The following is a 20,354-nucleotide window of genomic DNA, read 5'->3' as shown; positions in this document are numbered from 1 at the left end:
GAAGGTTCTTCTAATACCAAGCGATTCCTGAGGCAACTGTTTCTCCAACACAGTGACTCCTGGATCCCTGTCCTTGACACTGAACTCTATCCCACCCCCAAAACTGACATTTCAGGGCCCACCCACAAGGCCCCCACCCCACTTCATGAGGAAGACCAGTCCTTTGGATGGAGGAGGGAAAGGGGGAGAGACGTATTTCCTTTTACTTTAGAATTCTGACAAGTTCTGGGGCTGGGGCCAATTGAAAGGCTGCTTTAAAAGGGGTCCTAGGGGCCAAGAGCACCCACCTTCCCCCCAAGGGCATATTAAAGGTCTGCCTACCTTCTCGGAATAAATGGCGGGGTGTGGGGGTGTGGAAAGGAAAGTCTGTATTCTGGTAAATTAAGGTGGGGGAGGGGAGGAACACCATCTGAGAGTCATATGGAAAGGAAATGACTTCCAGTGGACCAGGAGAGGTGCTAGGTTGTTGGTTTCAAGCAGACTTTTTTGAATTGGGAGTCATAGGAACGTGTTAAAGCCCTAGTCTCTGTTAGAAAGCAAAGGAATGGAAATGAGTCTGAGGACCTGCCCTCCAGTGACTTGGGGGGGAAATCACCTTCCCTCACTGGGTTTCAGTTTCTTCATCTGTAAAATTAAACAGTTGGACAAGATGACCTCTAAAGTCTTTTCCAACTCTAAACCCTAAAATATAGACCTTGCCATTTATTGCAACTAGGTGGCACAGTGGATAGTGAACTTCCTGGAGGAAGGGAGATCTGAGTCCAAGTCTAACCCCATACACTTTTTTATCTATGTGACCTTAGGCAACTCACAACTTTAGTTTGTTTCAATTTCCTCAACTGTAAAATGTGGATCATAATAGCAGCTACTTCTCAGGGTCATTGTGAGGATCAAATGAGATGTTTGCAAAGAGCCTGGCACATTGTAAGTTCTGTTTTCATTATTATTTTTATTACTGCCACAAGTAATTTCTCTAAGCCTATTTCCTAGTATTAAAAATGGGCATCATAATACTGGCTCTCTGCATTCCACAGGGTTCATGAATTTTGAAGTGTTATAGGAATGTAATTATCATTACCATGCTAACAGAACACAGGGACCCAAGGATGGCAGACTCAGAATAGGATCTGTGCCCACTAGACAGGTGTGCTGGGATCATACTAGGCACAGCAAGAGAGGGCATTAGTTCTCTACCTGGACCAGACAAAGGCCCTGCCATACTCTCTGCTTTTTCCCAGAAAGCATTTCTCTCTTTCGGGACACAAATGATTCCTTCCCTCTTCTCCCCCCCCCCCCCCAATCTGTACTGGGAAGAACATTGGCTGGCAAGAGTGGACAGTCATGTCCTCAGTGGGAATCCCCATGGTCAGACTCCCCAGCTCGGTGGGGTTTCGGATCTCTCATCCCCCAGCCCCACTCACCAAGTGAAAGAACAGGCATCGATTTTGTTGCTTAGCTGATATTTTTAGCCTAGATCTTCATCAGCCCCTCCTTCTCCTGCCTGATCCAGACACAACAGGGGGGAATTTCTCTCTGGAGATTTCTTCGCTTACCTCCAAGCCAGGTTTGGTTTTTTCAGAGGGAGGGTTGTTTTTTTTTTAACTATAGTACACTCCCTTTCAAGTTCCAGTTTAAGGGGCGGCTAGGTGGCACAGTGAATATAGCACCGGCCCTGGAGTCAGGAGAACCTGAGTTTAAATCCAGCCTCAGACACTTAACACAAAAAAACTAGCCATGTGACCCTGGATAAGTCACTTAACCCCAATTGCCCTCCAAAAAGCAAAAAAAAAAAAAAGATCCAGTTTAATTCAGTTCAACTAGGATTTATTAAGTATTTGCTGTGTGCCAGACCCTGGACAATAAAGATGAAACAACAGCCTTCAAGGAGATTTTATTCTATTGGACGGTATTCCATTCTCACCGAGACAGGACACTTCTCATAGGCAGAGTGGAAGGAATGCTGGATTTGGAGTCAGCAAGACCCAAGTTCAAACCTCCCCTCCCATACGTAATAGCCATACGATCCTAGGCAAGTCATTTAATCTTTCTCAGTCTTAGTTCTCTATAAAATGGGAATAATAATACTGCTCATTGCACTAACCTCCCAGGGTTAGTGAAATACCACTGAGCCAGTTTAGGGGATCTGGAAAGAGTATTAAGTGATTAGAACTGCTCTAAGACTTTTAGGACACCCTGTCTTTGTGAAGCATTTTGTAAACATATATAAATATCTAAAAAACACTATATAAATATCAGTTATCTATTCATTATTATTACTACTCCCATGCTAGAGAAGACTCACTGAACTCCTTCTGCTAGACAGGCTTTATAAGACGTTTTCTTTTCTCACCTCCACCTCTTGGAACCCTTGTGTCCCTTCAAAGTTCAGCCCAAAGGCCACTCCCTACAGGTGACCTTTCCCAGTTCTCTGATTATTAGAGTGCTCCCCATCAATTTGCATTTATTTTGTATATAACTTAGATTTCATTATTGATAAACAAGTTCTATTTCCCTAGTAGAATGTAAACTCCATGAAGGCAAAGACTAACATATTCTTCTTTGGGTAATATCAGCTCTATGCACAGTGTTTGACACATAGTAGACACTATTAATGCTTGTTATATTAATATGTGTGGTATTAATATTAAGTAGCTAATTAATATTAATAATTTGTGGTTGATTCCTGACTCTAATTCCAGGACCCCATCCCCTAAGCCATGGCACCTCAAAGATAAAATATTTAAAGCTTGCAAAGAACCTCAGAGCCCATCCTGTGTTGTTACTGCTGTTTAATCATCTCCGACTCTTTGTGCCCTATTTTGGGGTTTTCTTGGCAAAGGTATTGGAGTGATTTGCCATTTCATTCTCTGGCTCATTTTACAGATGAGGAAACTGAGGCAAGCAGGGTTAAGGGACTTGCCCAGGATAACACAGCTAGGAAGTGTCTGAGGCCAGATTTGAACTCAGGAAGATGAGTATTCCTGACTCCAGTCCAGCATTCTGTGCACTATGGTGCAACCTAGCTGCAAAAGGGACTTCAGAGGCTGTTAAATTCAATCCTTTCATTTTAAAGATGAGGAAACTCAAGCCCAGGGAAGTGGAGTGACTTGTCCAAGGTCACACAGGTGGTGTCAGAGATGGAAGATGGTTTACCAGACACAGGGCCCTAGGGAAATTAGAGGAGGGAGAAAATATTTTTATGAAAGAATCAAGGAAGGCTTCCTGGATGCCACAGCTAGGTCTTAAAGGAGAGGATTTTAACAAGTTTCATTTACTGAAGATGGTCAGGAAAGGGCCATATGTGTCTGTGTGTGTATGTATATATATATATATAAGATCATATATATATGATCATAAATTCAGAGCCTGAGGGAACTTTAGAATCTACCAAGTCCAACCATCTCATTTTACAGATGAGGAAACTGAGGCACAGAGAGGTCAAGTAATTTGCCTAGGGTCACACAGTTATTTAGCGTCTAAGGCAGGATTTGAACTGAGATCCTTCTAATTACAAGTCCAGTATTCTACCCAGTAAGCCATCCTGCTTCTCCATGACATCAGGGAACAGCTGACGGTCCACATTGATTGGAACATGTGACATGTGTAGTAAGCCTAGAAAAGGATCACATCACCATTTCCTCCATTGGGCAACTAGATGGTGAATCGGATAGAGCCCTGAGCCTGGAGTCAGGAAGACTCATCTTCCTGAGTTCAAATCCAGCGTCAGACACTTACTAGCTATGTGACCCTGGGCAAGTCACTTAGCCCTGTTTGCCTCAGCTTCCTCATCTGTCAAATGGGCTGGAGAAGGAAATGGCAAACCATTCCATTATCTCTGCCAAGAAAACCCCAAATGGAGTCACAAAGAGTCAGACAAGACTGAATAACAAAAACAATTTTCTCCTCTGTAACAAGAGGAAAATCAAACACTGTTCAGGCTGTCACCAATATGTCCAAAATTCTCTCCCTCCTTATCTCTACCTCCTGGTTCCCCTAGTTTTCTTAAAGTCACAGGTAAAATCCCACCTACCACAGGAAGTCTTTTCCAATGTCTCTTAATAGTGCCTTCCCTCTTTTGATTATCTCCAATTTATCCTATATATATCTTCTCTGTATGTAGTTGTTTGCATGTTGACTCCCCCATTAAACTGTGAGTTCCTTGAAAGCAAGACCTATTTCTTTTGACTATCTTGTATCCCTAGGGTTCAGCACTGTGCCCAGCACATAATAAATTTTTATTGACTTGACTTGACACAGGGGAAAGTGTTTCATAGATATAAGAATATTTTTGGTAGTTGGAAACTGGAAAGAAAATGATTGGAGAATGTCTGGATAAGTTGTATGGTATATGAACGAATGGAATAATATTGAGTTGTTTAAAAAAAAAAAAAAGGTTTGACTATGAAGAATCCAGAGAAACCTGGGAAATTTTATTTGAACTGATGAATAGTGAGGCCAGTCAGTTAACAAGCATTTTATAAGATGACTCTGGAAGATAGAGTAAGGTTGATGATTTTGTGTAGCTCCACCCCACTTAAATTCAATTAATCAGTGAAGACATCACCCCTTGATGTTACAATGTCTCTCTCTGGTCCTCTTCTAGTAAAAGAACAAACAACAACGTTAAATACTGAGCCTAGCATTGTGCCATGCTCTAGTGATAATAAAAGAGTGATTCACACACTGACTACAATGATGGAAAGGAAAATAGCATTGAAAAACATTAGAAATGATCAGTTCAGTGACCAATCCCACCTTCAGAGGACTGACATTGAAAAGCTTCCTCTCTACAAAGAGGGGAACTAAGTGGTGCAGAGAATAGAATGTTTGACCTTTAAGTTAAGATAGATCTGATTTTGAACCGGACCTCAAAAACTTACTAGCTGTGTGACGGTGGGTAAGTCACTTAACTCTGCTTGCCTCAGTTTATCTGTAAAATGAGTTGTAGAAGGAAATTGGCAAACCATTCCAGAAAACCAAACAACTAGTTGGCTTAGGTTTTTTTTTTATTTTTTTTTTGGAGGGGGTAGAACAGGGCAATTAGGGTTAAGTTAAGCCCAAGGTCACACGGCTAGTTTTTGTGTTAAGTGTCTGAGGCTGGATTTGAACTCAGGTCCTCCTGACTCCAGGGCCAGTGCTCTCTCTATTCACTTCACCACCTAGCCGCCCCTAGTTGGCTTGTTTGTTCAACTGTAGGGTAACATTCTATTAAGGGCTGGGAAGTTTGAGAAATAACAATGATATAAAAACCATCAATGAAGTATTCCATTATAAAAAAATAAAGTAGAATGAAGGGGATGCCATTGCTCACAGCTTGGGAACAAAGGTACTAGAACAAAGGTTGTGTGTCAGTTTAAAAAGTGGTTTTGATTAATCATATCTATAACTCTAAATAGTGACTCCAAAAATAGATAAAACAATACTTTTGTAAAACCTAATAAAATATGGATGTTGGACTCTACAATTTCTTCCAGCACTGCCATTCTGTGGCTCTATGTTCCCAGGGTTCAGAGGTCCCTGCTGAGTATTCCCCCAGAAATTCTGATTTCTTCTGCTTCTGCTCCAAGCCTCCACCTCCTGAAGTACCAGCCCCACCCCATTGCACCCAATCTCCTCTTCTCCAGGTACTCACTGTCTAGGCAAGGTTCACAGACAGTCTGGTTGACCCCACAGGGCTGGGCTACACCCTCGCCCAGGTTGCACGCTCGACAGCATTCACCACTCTCGGTGTACAGGTTGGTGGCACAATCCTCCTTCACTTCCCCCATGGACACCTGTGTGGGGAAAGAGAAAATGGTCAGGCTGGGGAAGATCCTCAGGAAGTCTGGGGAGGTAGAGAAGAGAATGAATCTTCCATGGATCAAATGCCCCTTCCTAATTCACTTGATTAGAAACACCTGGCCGGGGATGAGCTCACTAGGGAGGCATTAGGAACAACAAAGCCTGGGGAAGAGAGGGACACTGGGTGCCTCCCTCCACTGATCCCCCCCCCCAAGTGTGAGACAGTGACGTCAGAACATTTGTAACCAGCTGCCAAGTTCACTCCCAGGTTAGATTTCCTTTGAATCAGGGGAACTTTCCCCTACTCCTAACCATCCTCCCCTCAATCCCTGGTCTCCTGGAAGTATTAGGGAGTGGAGGTAGGGCCTTTGAGGACCAGCCTCCCTTTTTCTGAAGTCCTCCCTTCCCCCTGCCACAAAGAGAAAACTGGAACATGCAAATAGGGGTGCTCATGCATGTGAAATACAGATCTGGGTTCTAATTTTATCTCTGTCATCCATATTTTTTCAAATTCCTTTCTGGGTCTCAGTTTCCTTCATCTGTCAAAAGACATAGACAATGCCTAAATAAAAGTCAACCAAAAGGAAAGAGTCTGGCATGGATAAAGAGAGTACTTGTTATAGATGACAGTAAAATAGCCTCATAACCACCAGGCTACCCTGCCTCACAAGGTTTTGATTTCCAAAGAACAGAGAACTCCCCCCGCCTCACCACACACATACACACAGAGAGACACTTGGAACAGCTCAGTAACCAGGGGAAAGGGGAGTCAGATTCCTGCCACCAAAGCATCTTTTGCCAGGGATAGGAACAATTTAGCACTAGATTCTCTTGGGGGTGGGAGTGGGAGGGCTGCCGAAGTCTTTATTTTCTGTCTCTTGGAAAAAAAAAAAGAAAATTAAAAGCTTCATAAGGCCTATGGAAATTTCAAAATATAGCTCACTGGCTATAGATCATGTAGCCCCATTCAGGTCCTGGTTCTGTGAGACCAAAAGAGAAGTCACAAGGTCATTTTGTCTATGCCTCTGCTTCTGCATCAGCTGGCTTGAACTTTACCCCAATGTCTCAAAATAGACCAAAAATCTGGACCCTTTGGAAAGGTCTGGAAGAGTGAGGGGGATTGACAAACTGGGACCTCATAGGAGGCAGCTGCTTGTTAGATGGTCTGTAAAGGAGCTGTGTGGCCCAAGGAGAGGATAGACAGATGTCCCTTCTTCCCAATCCTGCACCTTCCCCAGGAGGCAATGATGTATCCTAGTCCTGGAGGAAGACATCTGCCATCCAGGAGGCTTCCTGCCCCGGCGGCTCCGAAGCTGCAGGTGGCTCCTAACAACTTTTCCCCCAACAAGCCAATATTCTTTCCTTGCTGTGATTCAATTCTAGGGTGGTAGAAGAGCTTTGGGATGGAGTCAAGGCGATCTGCATTTGTATCTCAGTTGTGCTGTGTACTTGTAATCACTGTGGACTAGGGGAAATCATTTCCACTTTCTGGGTCTCAGTGTCTTCATCTGTAAAAAAATGAGCTAAGATATCTAAGATCCTTTCCAACTTGAAATCCTCTGAACCAGAACTTTGCAAAGCAAAGCAAAGATGTAAAGAATGAATTAAAGCGGAAAAGACTGACCAACACTACCAAAGATAGAATCAGCCAAGGCTACAAGTAGGAAGGACTGTGGTGAGATTTCATGAAAGAAGAGGGGTGGGTGGGACTGAAGAATGGGACAGGAGAATAAGCAACTTCAGTATGGGAAGACTGCTGTCTTCTTGGAACTGTGTTGGGGGCATGGGATCTGTCTCTAACAATAACGAGAGTTAGTAGTTATATAGCAATTTAAGATTTGCAAAGCATTTTACATGTGTTATCTCTCTTTATCCTCATGACAATGCTGTATGTAAGGTAGGTACTAATGTTAATACCCTGTTTCCCCGATAATAAGACACTGTCTTATTATTTTTTTTTTGGACAGAAAAACCCCAGAGGGCTTATTTTCAGGGGAGGGCTTATTTTAATGAACATTGACAGCAATTTTAATAAACAGGTAAATGTGAACAAAAAAATGTACCTTTATTCAATAATGAATTCAATAAAGAACAGGATGATGCGCTCACTGCTGCAGCTCTGATTGGATGCAGCTCGGAGCGAGCGTGGCGTGTGTTTCACGGGGGGAGGGGGAGACAGTGCATACAGAGGGTACCATAATGTAGTGTGTAGCGCAGGGGATCACCTTCACTACAGTAGCAATCTCAATAGGGCTTATTTTCGGGGGAGGGCTTATTTTAGAGGAATCTTACACAGTAAGGGGAGGGCTTATTTTTGGGATAGGTCTTATTATCGGGGAAACACGGTATCATCTGATAGATAAGGAAACTGAGGCAGACAGTAGCTATGTGACTTGCCTAGGGTTGCACAGCTAGTGTCTGAGATCACATTTGAACTCGGGTCTTCCTAACTCTATGTTCAGTGTTCTATCCACTGAATCACCTAGCTGCTTTACAGAACACCTTCAATAGTTTAATGCAATAATTCACAAACTCTTTGGTCTCAGGACTATTGACACTCAAAAATTATTCAGGACCCTCTAAAGAACTTTAGCCTATATGGGTTATATCTATTTGTATTTGCTGTGCTAGAAATTGAAACATTAAGAAGTTAGTTTTGGCAACAAAGACCCCTTGAAAGGGTTTTGGGGACCCCTGGGGGTCCCCAGACCACATTCTGGTCTAATGCCTTTGCAGACTTCAGGTGGAGGATTGTGGGACAAAAAGAGCAGGCCTTCAAGAGGGGGAATAAATGCTAGGAAAGGAAGAGGGGTTGATAGAGTCTTGGACCTTGGATCCACTATACCATAGTGGAAAGAGCATTGAATTTGGAGTCAAAGGATCGATCTGTTTTAAAATTCTTTTTTTTAAGTGTTCAAATTTTCTTACTACTTCTGTGACCCTGAGTCTTTCCAAGCCTGTTTCCTCCTCTGTAAAATGAGAAGATTAGACTGGTTGATCTCTTCCTGCTCTAACTTCTAAGAGCCTATTATTTTTTAAATGATCTGAAGATTTTTGAAACCTTCATGACTCTATGGAAATCACTTTCAAGTGCCTGGGTCTAGTAGGGATGATCAAGATTTGGGACTAAGTATCCAATGTTAAAAATGGGGAGCCAGGGATGTGGAGTTCATTTGAATAGGATGTTGATGGAGTGTCAGTCACACTTTATGGTGTGATGGAAGAGTCCAATGGGTGGAAGGCAGATGGTGGGAAAGGATAGGGTCCCAGGTCTTTTTTCTTCCACCTTAAGGGGAAGGGGTGGGGCAACCCCCAAATCTTGCCAAAGTCACTTATTCGTCCCTACTGGGCCCCCTGCCAGTTCCCTTCCTCCTCTCTCATTGTCCTGCTCATTTTCTGCCTTTAGCTCCATCCCTATTAGAGGCTGCATTAGCTTCCTAGGCAGCTCCAATTACAGACATCTGAATGACAAAGTGCCTCCATTACCCCAGCTCCCTCCCCCGCCCACCTGGCCCGGGATGCTCTGGTTTCAGCACTTTCTTGCCAGGACTCAGGAAGAAACCACGACAGCATGAGAGTGCTGCCAGGCAGCATCCCCCACAGAGTTAGGGGGATGGAGATTCCTGAGCCCCTAACACTAACCTTCTCCTCCCCAATTACTGGCTCTTACCTGACTAAACTAGCACTCTGTCCTTACCTATGCCTGGTACTAATGTGGTCCTCACCCTCAGAACTACCTATTTGACATGGCCTTTTTTCTTCTAGCCTCTGGTTCATATGTCCCCTCTAGTCTCAGAAATTTGGGGAATAAATGGTCTTTTCTAGCACAAAATTCTCCTTCTGGACTCTTCTCTGCCCCCCCCCCAGTTCCACCAGACTTCTGTCACCCAGAGAGGCCCAGATAAACCCCCAAGAGAGGACATCTGATTGGGCCATTGGGCCAAGAGGCCCAATTTTCTTGGCCCATGTCCACAAGGTAAGTTATTAATCTTCTGGACTAGAGGTTTTTAACCTGAGGTCCATGGACCCCCTAGTGATAGATATCAGGAGTATGAAATGATGGATGAGGAAAAAATTACATCTTTATATCAGCAACCTCCAACGGAAATTTAGCATTTCCTTATGTTTCTTAAGAATGTGATTCTGAGAAGGGGTCCATAGCCTTCACCAGACTGTGAAAAATGTCCATAACACACCCAAAAAAGCTTAAGAACTCCATTTCTGGTTAAAAGTCTGCAGCTAGTAGATAGCCAAGGAAGGAGTCATTATCAGTGCCTGATGGTAAGTTCAGTCCTGATCCCACCTCAGCCCCACACCTTGGCCCGAGCTGGGCATTCTCCAGGGTCATTCCTCAGTCTCCCCGATGACGCTTATCACCACCACCCCTCAAACCCACGTGCTCCCTCTTTCCAGGTACTTCAGCCTTAAGATCAATGCCATCTGAATGTACAAAACAAAGTGCTTTGGGAGGCCCCAGGGAAAATGTGGTCTCAGTCACCACCTCGAGCATTCAAAGCCTTCCAAGATTTGGCCACACCCACCCCATAGGGTCAATTTTGCAAGAAGGTAAACCCGGGAATGTAGTTTGGGGACCCGCGGTTTGAAGGTGCTTTCTTGTGGAGACCGAGAAGAAATCCTCACCTGCCTTCCTTTCCGCCCCTGTGCCCGATTTAGAGCTATCAGAGCCTAATTTAGGGTTGACACCTAGGAATAGAAACTAATCTGACTGTCCCGCTCCATAGTCTCTCCCAATAACTGCTGGACTGTGGTCCCCTCTGTGGGGAACACTCTGCCCTTCACCTGAGAGAGCTCTCCCCATGACTCAGCAAGAGAGGGATCCAGCAGGTCCTGACACCTCACCCCACCACCAGTCCCTCGCTAGCTTCTCAGAAGTCAGATGTTCCTGGGTTCGATTTCTCCATTCTTGGAGAGAACGCTTCGGACACAGCAACCCAGGCGTCAGCCCAGTCGGTCTTCCCTCCCTTCTACCTCTCTCCAGATTTCTCTTTTCTGTCCCCCGGGGACCGGGAGACTCCCGGCCGAATGCCAAGCCCTCCCCTCCTCTTGACCCCAACTCCCAAGATTGGGAGTAGAGTAGAACCTTGAGACAGCTAAATCTTTCCCGCACAAGGAAGCAGACGCGGTTAGGAGAAAGTGGAGGTAGTTCAGAGAGCAAGTGTTCTGAACAAGGTGGTAAGATCTGGAGACTGGACACGAGGAGCAGAGCAGGACTAATTTTTTAGGGAATAGATGGAATGGGATGCGACGAGTCTGGACTGCCGCGGCTGTGGCTGCCCATTTTCCCCCTCCCTAGAGCGCCCTCTCTTGGCCTCTGGCTTCCCGGGAGGCCCGGGAGCCAGATTTAGTAGGTATTCCCCGGGGAGCCCACCTTACTTGGTGCGTCGGTCAATCCACCCTCTCTGTTCTTTACTGGAGACCCAGACAACATACCAAGGAATCCCCTGCTCCCTTTCTGCTTAAAGTCAGCTGGTGAAGACTACCCCCTACTCCGCTGACTGGGAAAGGTGGAGTGCTAGAGGGTTCCGGGAAGCCCCCGCCGGATGAAGAGAGAAGAGAGTTGGGAGGATTTAGCGAAGATAAACGGTGATGCCCTAAGAGAATGGAGAACCCACTACCCTACAACAAGCTCCTCTCCATCTGCAATCATCGGGCTAGGTAAGTCATAGAGGAAAAGCGTCCTAAATAGCTCCCATGCTTTTAGTCTCTGGCGTGTTCTTTAGACCCATTTCATCGCTCCTTTAGCCCCTTCTCTGTTCTCCGCTCCCACTTTTCGGCTTTCCTTTCCTCCTTGCCTGCCCCTGCTCCATCACTCTTTTCATGAACCCTCTCCTTGCTTATCTGCGCCTCCAACGCCCCTTCTCTGCTGCCATCCGGCTTGGTTCACTAGCGCATCCCCCACCCCTCCCCTCATTGTCCTGCCCTGTCCCTATTGTCCGATGTCCCACCCTCGATACCTTCTGCCTGCCCTCAGCCCCCAATTCCTGGCTCCCGTTCCCCATTCCCCACTGTCTCTATTGGAGCTTATCGCTGGAGTCTGCTCCCCCATTCTGTCTGTCCCGATGCCAGTTACCCCACCCACCCCATCTCTTTCCCCACTGCTCCCTTTGCCTTGTTGTTACAACCGAAGCTCCTCTCAGGGATCCAGGCGTCGGAAAACCCTCTACCTTAGCCAACCTACCCCTTCCAGGGACCAAGGAGTCGGAGCACCTCTCCTATCTCCCTCCCTTCATGACCCCACTCCGGGGACCAAAGCTTCCGAGTCCCCTTTTTGACTAGCTGCACCTCAATACCTCCCTCCGCTTCCGGGGGACCCAGGCATCTGAATTGCCACCTCCCCCCAGACACGCGCTTGTCTCAGACATCCCAGTCCCTTCTGCCACCAAGGTTCTTCCAAGGTTCCTTAAAAAGACCTAGGCGTCGTTCCGAGTCTCTCCCACTCTATTCCAACGCACAGTGGCCCTGGGATTCAAGTTCCCTCTCTGAGCGTCCGCCTCTTTAGTCTCCGCGGGCTTTGCTCGCCCTTCCAGCCCCAGTGCGTGCGAAGAAAGGACAACTCCCATCTGAACTCACCCCCAAGAGCAGCAGCAGCAGCAAGCGGCACAGCCCTTCCATGGTTGGGTAGGTGGACAAGACTACCCTTAGGTGCCTAATGGCACCTCCCTCCCGCCCCCACCCAGCTTCCTTAGCTCAGTCCTTCTGGTCCTGCTTCTGCACTCGACGGAGCCAGCCGAGGCTCCGCTCCCTCTGGCTGCTGGCAGGAGGTACTCTGGAGAGCCAGGGCTACGGCCCCGCCCCCCTCCCCGCCCATCCCGCCCACCCGACCGGAACCGTGGCTGCCCCGCCCCGCCACCCCTCAACCGGGTTGCCTGGAGTGGGGAGGGGAGGGTGCAGCGGGGAGCTGGCCATAAAGCAGAACCACTCCTCTATCACCCTTCCCACCTCCCACCTCCACCCTAGCCCTCTGCAACCCATCCCTGTCCTGAGCTTCTTCTTTCTGTTTCTCCCTTTTCACCAACCTCTGCTGTGTTTTCAGGGTCTCTGTCTGTCTGTCTGTCTGTCTGTCTGTCTCTCTCTCTGACAGTCCTCTATTCTCTCCCCTTGTTTAGTATCTCACTCTCTACTTCTCTACAATCCCTCTATCCCCTTTCCTCTCTAATTGTGTATCCTCAACCTGATGTTTTCCACCTCTTTTCTGTTTATTTTTGTTGCTGTTGCTCTCTCCCCACCTATGATTACAGTCCTCCCCCCTCCTCCCACCAACCCAGTTCTTTCCTCCCCACCTCCTGGCCCAGACAAAAGCTCAGTTCTCTCTCTATGCAAACACCTTTCTGGAAGAGGGCAAGTGGAACTCTCTTGCCTTCCCTTCCTTGGTCTTCCTTCCAGGGTGAAGTAGGTCATCTGAATTCTGAGGGAGAGAAATGGGTATAGAGATGGAGTCCACCCCAATGATCAACTGAATTCTGTCTTTCCTCAGAGCTGGGTCGGTTCAGGAAGGCTAGCAATCAGACATTGCCTTTGCTCCTCCCTCAAACCATACACATCCAGTGACACACAGGTGAGGGCCAGGAATAACCAAGCAGGCATTTACACCCCTGAGCTACACCAGCCTGGTCCCAGGACTTCAACAGGCATTGAGGCTCCTCTCCTCTTGCCTATCCCAGCCCTTGTGATAAAGGTGGGGCCAAGCTAGGGAACCTGTACGACAACATGAGGACCAGCTCCTCACCAGTGAATCACAGAACCTTAGAATCTAAAGAGCTGGATGGGACCTAGTCTGATTATTTTACAGAGGAATAAGCTGAAACCCAGAGAGGCAAAGCAACTTGCCAGAGGTTTCACAGCTAATACCACTCACATGCCCTGTCATTTGGCTCCTAGGCTAAGGGGTCTCAAAGGACAGGAGAAGTCTTGGTTCCTTTGTGCCTTTGATACTTGTTACCTTGCTAGCTTATTACTTGTGGGACTAGTGTTGGCTTCTTAAAGAGGAGAATCACCCCCCTCTTCTTATCCCCCTCCCATGCTTCCATTTCAGTTTATGCCTACACAAAATGACATCAGTAATCTTACCCAGCCTTTGCTTGAGGTAGGTACTATGGGTATAATTATCCCCCCTTTTTGGATGAGTAAAACTGAGACTTACAGCCATACAACTTGTGTCAGAAGCACAGTTTGAACCCATCTTTCTGACTCCAAGCCCATTGTCACATGCTGAAAGGAACTCCATTGGGGAAAGATCAGTGGAAACAAGAATTGGTTTCATTGACTATTCCAAGCACCAAATTTATTGATGGGAGGATTAAACTTTTTCTGTTTATCATTCTTCCCCTAAAATAAATGTCATTTGCTAATGGGCTTGATTCTCTGAGCCAAAAGTTGGACTATAGAATAGTGTAAACCTTCTTAAGGAAGCCCTTCATGGGTTTACAAAAGGGGAGGAAAATTCTACTCCTTCCCCCTTATTTCCAACAGAAGCAGCAAATAGAGACAGTTCCCCCTTATATTACACTTATGAGTATGCTGCTCCTCTCAGTGGATGGAGTATATGGGAAATTATGGAGTACAGGGAATGTTGTTTTTGTTTAGTTGATTAGTCATGTCTGACTTTGTAACCCCATTTGAGAATACTGGACTGGTTTACCATTTCCTTCTCTAGCTCATTTTACAGATAAGGAAACTGAGACAAACAGGGTTAAGTGACTTGCCCAGGGTCACACAGCTAGTAAGTATTTGATGCTCAATTTGAACTCAGGTTCCTGACTCCAGGGCCTACACTCAATTCACTGTGCCACTGTGTGGGAGTACCACATTTATACTGACCCAACAGCTAGTATCAACAGTGGCATCAATGGTAGTAATTTTAATTAATTTAATTAAAACATTAATTTAATACTGACTTCCATCATCAGCAAGTACTTATTAAATGCCTACAAGACCACCCTTGGGTACCTGGTGGCACCTCTCTCCCACTCCCACACAGCTTCCTTAGCTCAATCCTTCTGACCCTGCTTCTGCAGTGTCAGGAACTTTACTCAGCACTGACGATACAAAGACAAGAGTGAAAGAATTCCCGCTTTCAAGGAGCTTACCTGCTAAAGGAGAAGATATATATATACATACATATATATATATATAACGCAAAATAAATACAAGATGTTTTAGAAAGATAGGGAGCAGCTAGGGGCAGGGTTAGGAAAAGCTTCATGTAGAAAGTGGCAGTTGAGCTAAATCTTGAAGGTGACCAGGGATTCCAAGAGGTGGAGGTGAGGAAGAAGTACATTCCAGAAATGGGGTGTAGCAGAGGCAAAGGCATGGATATGGGAGATAAAGTGTCCCCTGTGTGAAACAACAAGTAGGTAAGTATAGACTGAGTGCAGAGTTCATGGAAAGAAATAATGTGTACTAATTAATAACATAATAATATAACATGTCATAATAACAACATAATACCACATGTTACTGCTTTGCCTAAGAGCACAGAATCATAGATTTAAAGCTGGGAGGGACCTTGGAGATCCAACGTCTTAATTTTATAGATGAGAGTCTATGATGTTGTTGTTCATCCTTCATTTTCAAAGAAGACCAGTGACATCATGGGGTGATGTCTTGATTTACTAGTGAATTGGGTCTAAGTGAAGCAGAGTTATACAAAATCATCAGCCTCACTTTCTCTTCCAGAGTCACTGAAGTCGAGTGGCAAGACAAAAATCAGGATGACTTGATGGCCGAGGGATGCGATGGACGACCTTGGTGTCTTCAATGTCTGACCAAGTTCTAAGTGCTCCACAGTGCCTCCTTCAGCCATCTTCATGGTCATTGGAACAAATTGTTCTCATTGGCCCACTCTGCCAGGGGAAGTCTTCCCATGATGAGAAAATGGAATTCAAGGACTGAAGATCACACAAGTAGTTAGAGGCAGTCTAGCAAACCTCTATTCCTCAAAGGCATTTCCAATGGAGTCTCAGAGAGAGTCATGTATAACTGAATATAATCTTAATGTGTTCTGCTGAAAGATTGTTTATTGTTAATAACAGCCCTATGGATGGTAATATATTATTAATAGTTTTTTATAACACTGGTCACTTACAACAGTAACGTAATTTTTACAGATATAATTATTATTAAGAGTATGATATAGTAAAAACAGCTTTCCATAGTAGAGTGTTAGATTCAAAATGAAGATGTGAGTTCAAATCCTGCCTTTGAAAATTATTATCTGTGTGACCATGGGCAAATCATTTAAGCTCCAAGAATCTCAGGTAACTAATACTATAAGTTATCAATGGGTTATAATCCATGTTAGTGGAATTCTCTCTTAGTGGAAATTACTCATAGACTTTGAGAGTTGGAAAGGGATCTTAGGCATCATTTCATCCAAGGTCCTAATTGTATGAGGAAATTTAATGAGAAGACTGGAATACAAGGTCAAATGAGAATCTAGATTTTAGCAATACCAGTCCAGTGCTCAGATCTGAACCAAGTTTGTTTGTATTGACCCTTTACTTATTTTATTGCCCATTTGTTTAAGGAGCTCCTAGTCTAACAGGAGAGGTAGGATCCCTAAATTTTTGTTGGAGTAACATAGCTCAATACTTTGAGGATCTGTGATTTCATGAGTGTGGGATCTTCCTCCACTTTTACAGATCACAACTTATCCACACCTTGGAAGATGGTTTCAAGACTGTCTCATGCTATAAAATTACATCCCATAGAAGGTGACTTTTAGTGTGGAGAGTCTCCATATTTGACTGGGCTGGTCCATTGACAGCAAGCTATCACTGGCCTTAAACTGGCCTTTTGGATTTGCCATCAGTTTATGGTCCACTAGCACAGCTTTATGAAGACCCAGGGTCACATCTACCCGTGCTAAAGCATCAAAGTAGAAATTATGGTAAAGGGAAGTATTCAGTGACACAGATAGATTTATCCAAAGGTAGCATGTTACAGGAGAAAAAGGATATCTGGTTTTAGTATTTTCATGGTTTCATCATTTCTAGACCTAGCTCAGATTCTCCACTTTCCTTCTCCAGGTAGCCTTCCCGGACTATTCCAATCCCATTACAATCAATTCTTTCCTTCCTAGCACTCCCACACTCATTGTCTGTGACTTGAATTCTGTTAACTTCCTGTATCCTGGGCATGGGTTCTAACTTCCCCCAAATATGGAACATATTTGTCAGCATCTCTCTAGCAAATATTGTTTAGTTTTGATGTCAATTGAACCACTGGATTTGGACTCTAAGATCTGAGAACTGGACTGGGAGTTCCAAAACTTGGATCGACACTGTCACTTACTAGATGTGTAGCTTTGTCTCACTGGACCTAACTTTCCTCATTCATAAAATGAGGTCATTGGACAATGCTGCTTCTCTAGCCTCCAAAGTCTATTAAGCAGAATGTTATTAATTGGCTCTATTCCACAAGGAAGTGAAAATGTCACTAATGATGATGGGAAGAGAAGCTGGGCCAAATCATATTCATACAGAAGAAATATATGTTAGGGGGACATAATTTTTAGAGCACTAGGGGGTCAGTTTTCAAGATATGGGGAAGAAAGAAACTGAATGATTAAAGAGACCATATTGTACTAACACCAAAAAAGGGAGGGGGAAATTGAGAAGACATCAAGAAATGAATTGGAATCCATAGAATCTCGAGTCAGAGAAACCAATTAGGAGAATATTGTAGTAGTCTAGGAGAGAGTCTAGGAGAGTGCCTTCACTGGGCAATTAGGAGAAGGGGTTGGATTCAAGGGATTTTGTCAAGATAAAATTGACCAGATTTGACAACTGGTTGAATATGAGAAGTGAGAGAATAAGAAGTTGAGGGTTATTCCAAGGTTTTAAACTTGGGATAGTGGGAAAATAGTGGCGCTGTCCACATAAATATGGAATTTGAAAAAAGGGGTAGGTTTGCGGGGGTAGGAATAATGAAGGCTGTTTTGAACATGATGAATTTGAGATGCCCATTATGTCCAGTTTATAACATCCAATGGGAAGTAGGTGAGATGGAAATAGGAAACAGGAGAAAGGCTAGGGCTGGATAAATGAATCTATATAGAGATATCATGATAATTGAATCCATATGAGCTGAATCCACACTGAGAGAGTATAGAGAGAAGAGAAAAGGGGGTGCAGCCCACAGTTTGGGGGTTAGTGGACATGACATTGATGATGAGCCAGCAACTGAACAGTCAGATTTGTAGGAAGAGAACCAACAAGTAAATGCTGTCAAGAAAACCCTGAAAGGAGAGAGTACACAGGAGAGAAGATGATCAACAATCTCAAAAAGCTGAAAAGAGTTCAAGAAGGATGAGAAAGAAAAGAAAGGTTGAAAGACTGGGCAATTAAAAGATCATTGTTACTTTTGGAAAATAGTCTCAGTTGAGTGATGAGATTGGAAGTCAGAATCTAAGAGGCTGAAAAGTGAATGAGAGGAAAGGAAGTGGAGGGATGAGAGCAGGCAGCTTTTTCTAGAAGCTTGGCTGTGAAGGGGAGGGGGGATAGGAAAGAGCTTGAGGATATGGAAGGGTCAAGTGAGGTTGGGGGGAGGTTGTTCGGTTTTTTTGTTGTATTTTGTTTTTTAAGATAGAGACTTGGGCATGTCTGTAGGCAGCAAGAAGAAAATCAGCAGATAGGAAAGACTGAATGTTAGAGATGAGTGATGATTGTGGAGGAAAAGTGCTAAAAAAGATAAGAGGAGATGGGATCAAGGCTACACATGGAGAAGTTAGCCATGGTGAGGATAAAGGTATCTCTTCATCAGAGAATGGAGAAAAGGAGGAGAGAATGGGTGATGGTGGAAAGGAGTTTTGAAATGTAGAGGTGAGAAAATGAAACTAGCAGCTAATTTTCTAAATAAAGTATAAATCAAGGTCCTCAGGTGAAAGGATACATGGAGAGATGGCATGGGAAAGAGGGCAAGTAATAAGCATTTAGATAGTACTTGCTATGTACCAGACACTGTACTAAGTACATATATGTGTGTATATATACAAATATATATAATATAATGTAACGTAATATAATACAATACAATATAATGTAATACATATATATATATATATATAATTTTATCCCCACAACAACCCTGCAAGGTAAGTGCTTATTATCCCCACTTTACAGTTGAGGAAACTGAGACAAACAGAGGTTAAGTGACTTGCTCTGAGTCACACAGCTAGTAAGTGTCTGAGGCCAGATCTTAATCCAGTTCTTCTTGACTCTGGGATCCACTGCAATACCAGTTGCCTCAATGGGAGGCATAAGGAGAAAGGAGAAGGTTTATAATCCCTGTTAAGGGGAGTGGGATAGGAGGAAGTAGAAAGGTTACTTTGCTGCAGTGAGGGCCCAACTGAGGTTAGATAACATAAATTTGTCTAGTCTGCACAGTCTTATGACTTTAGTGACATTCAACAGCATATGAAAAGGAGTGAAGAGGTAGATGGTGAAAGTAACTCTGTTTTGTGGTTTATCAAGGTACAAGTAGTGATAGGGTATGAGGTAGTATAGTGAGATCCCCAACTACTCCCTAACATTAAAAACCTTTTTAAAAAAAAAAACACCAACATTCTTCTGCCCATATTGTATGACTACAAATGGTCAAATACCATAATCTCAGAAGAATCAAAATCATGGGCAATTTGAAAGACAATGAAAAGACACATGATATATGTAAGCAGGGTATAGCAGATAGCCAATGACTCCTCATTTGTAAGAAATGGCATAAAAATATCATGTAGGAAATGTATGGTCAGAAAAAGAAATGAACTTGTTATATAGGGAAAGGGAGAGTATAACAGTGGGACAGTCTAAGCATTGCCATGGTACCCATAGAATGCTGAAATCTAGGGGTATGGTTCTCAAAAGGATACTGTGGCTTTACTAAGTGTTCTGTGAAACATGAGGTGTTGTTATTGCTAACATAATGAAAACTGCTACTAAGCCCAGGGAGGTTGAGGGACTCTCCCTCTCCACTAAGGGATGCCTCTCAGTTCTGGACCATGTTCAGTCATGAGAAAGCCTGGCCCCTAAAGAGATAGATCAGGCCTTTTTGCTCCCACTCTTTGGTTCTTTACAGTCCCATCCAAAAACTCTGGGGAAGGTTACCTAAAGCCCAGGGCCTTCCTAAACTTTGGGGAGGAGAGTAAAAAGGTACTCAATGTCTAATGTGAATTGCTATTTATTTCCTCAGCACTAAAGAAAGACTTACCACAAGAGACAAGTACTCATGAACGAAAATTTAATCAGTAGTGATAACTGAATAATAACTGACAGACTTAAAACCATCAAAAAATAAAGCAGTTTACATGGCTGTCCGATTGGCATTTCAAGTTTCACCTCCACTTTGCACTGTTCAAATAATTCCTTCCAATTCCATTTCTTCTGGCAAGCCTGTCCAGAGGTTAGATTCACCATCCTGCTGCCAACAAGCACTAGAGAGGTATCTAAGGATCCTTCCAAAGTATAACTAAGGACCCAGGATCTCTAGACCTCTCAGACTCACAAGACTGGAAACATTCATATTTTGGCATTACTTCTCAGTCACCCATATTTGTT

At 44.2% G+C, this 20,354-nt stretch overlaps 1 protein-coding gene across 1 annotated transcript in view; it reads right to left on the bottom strand.

The window, feature by feature from the left end:
- NGFR (nerve growth factor receptor) overlaps window positions 1–12,580 on the bottom strand; it is a 33,163-nt gene extending 20,583 nt beyond the window's left edge. Inside the window, exons 1-2 of the mRNA XM_069064386.1 lie at window positions 12,373–12,580; window positions 5,633–5,774 (exon numbers count right to left, since the gene is read on the bottom strand). Coding sequence (XP_068920487.1) covers window positions 5,633–5,774; window positions 12,373–12,414 — 184 coding nt within the window. The 5' untranslated portion in view covers window positions 12,415–12,580. The remainder of the gene's footprint in view (window positions 1–5,632; window positions 5,775–12,372) is intronic.
- Between the last annotated feature and the right edge of the window lie 7,774 nt (window positions 12,581–20,354).

The sequence above is a fragment of the Petaurus breviceps genome, unplaced genomic scaffold (genome assembly GCF_028583685.1).
Source record: "Petaurus breviceps papuanus isolate PSGF00001 unplaced genomic scaffold, PetGlider_PUasm1.0 90630, whole genome shotgun sequence".
NCBI classification, from domain to species: Eukaryota; Metazoa; Chordata; class Mammalia; order Diprotodontia; family Petauridae; genus Petaurus; species Petaurus breviceps.
The sequence above is the reverse complement of the archived record's forward strand: the minus strand, read 5'-3'. Positions and strand labels throughout refer to the sequence as shown.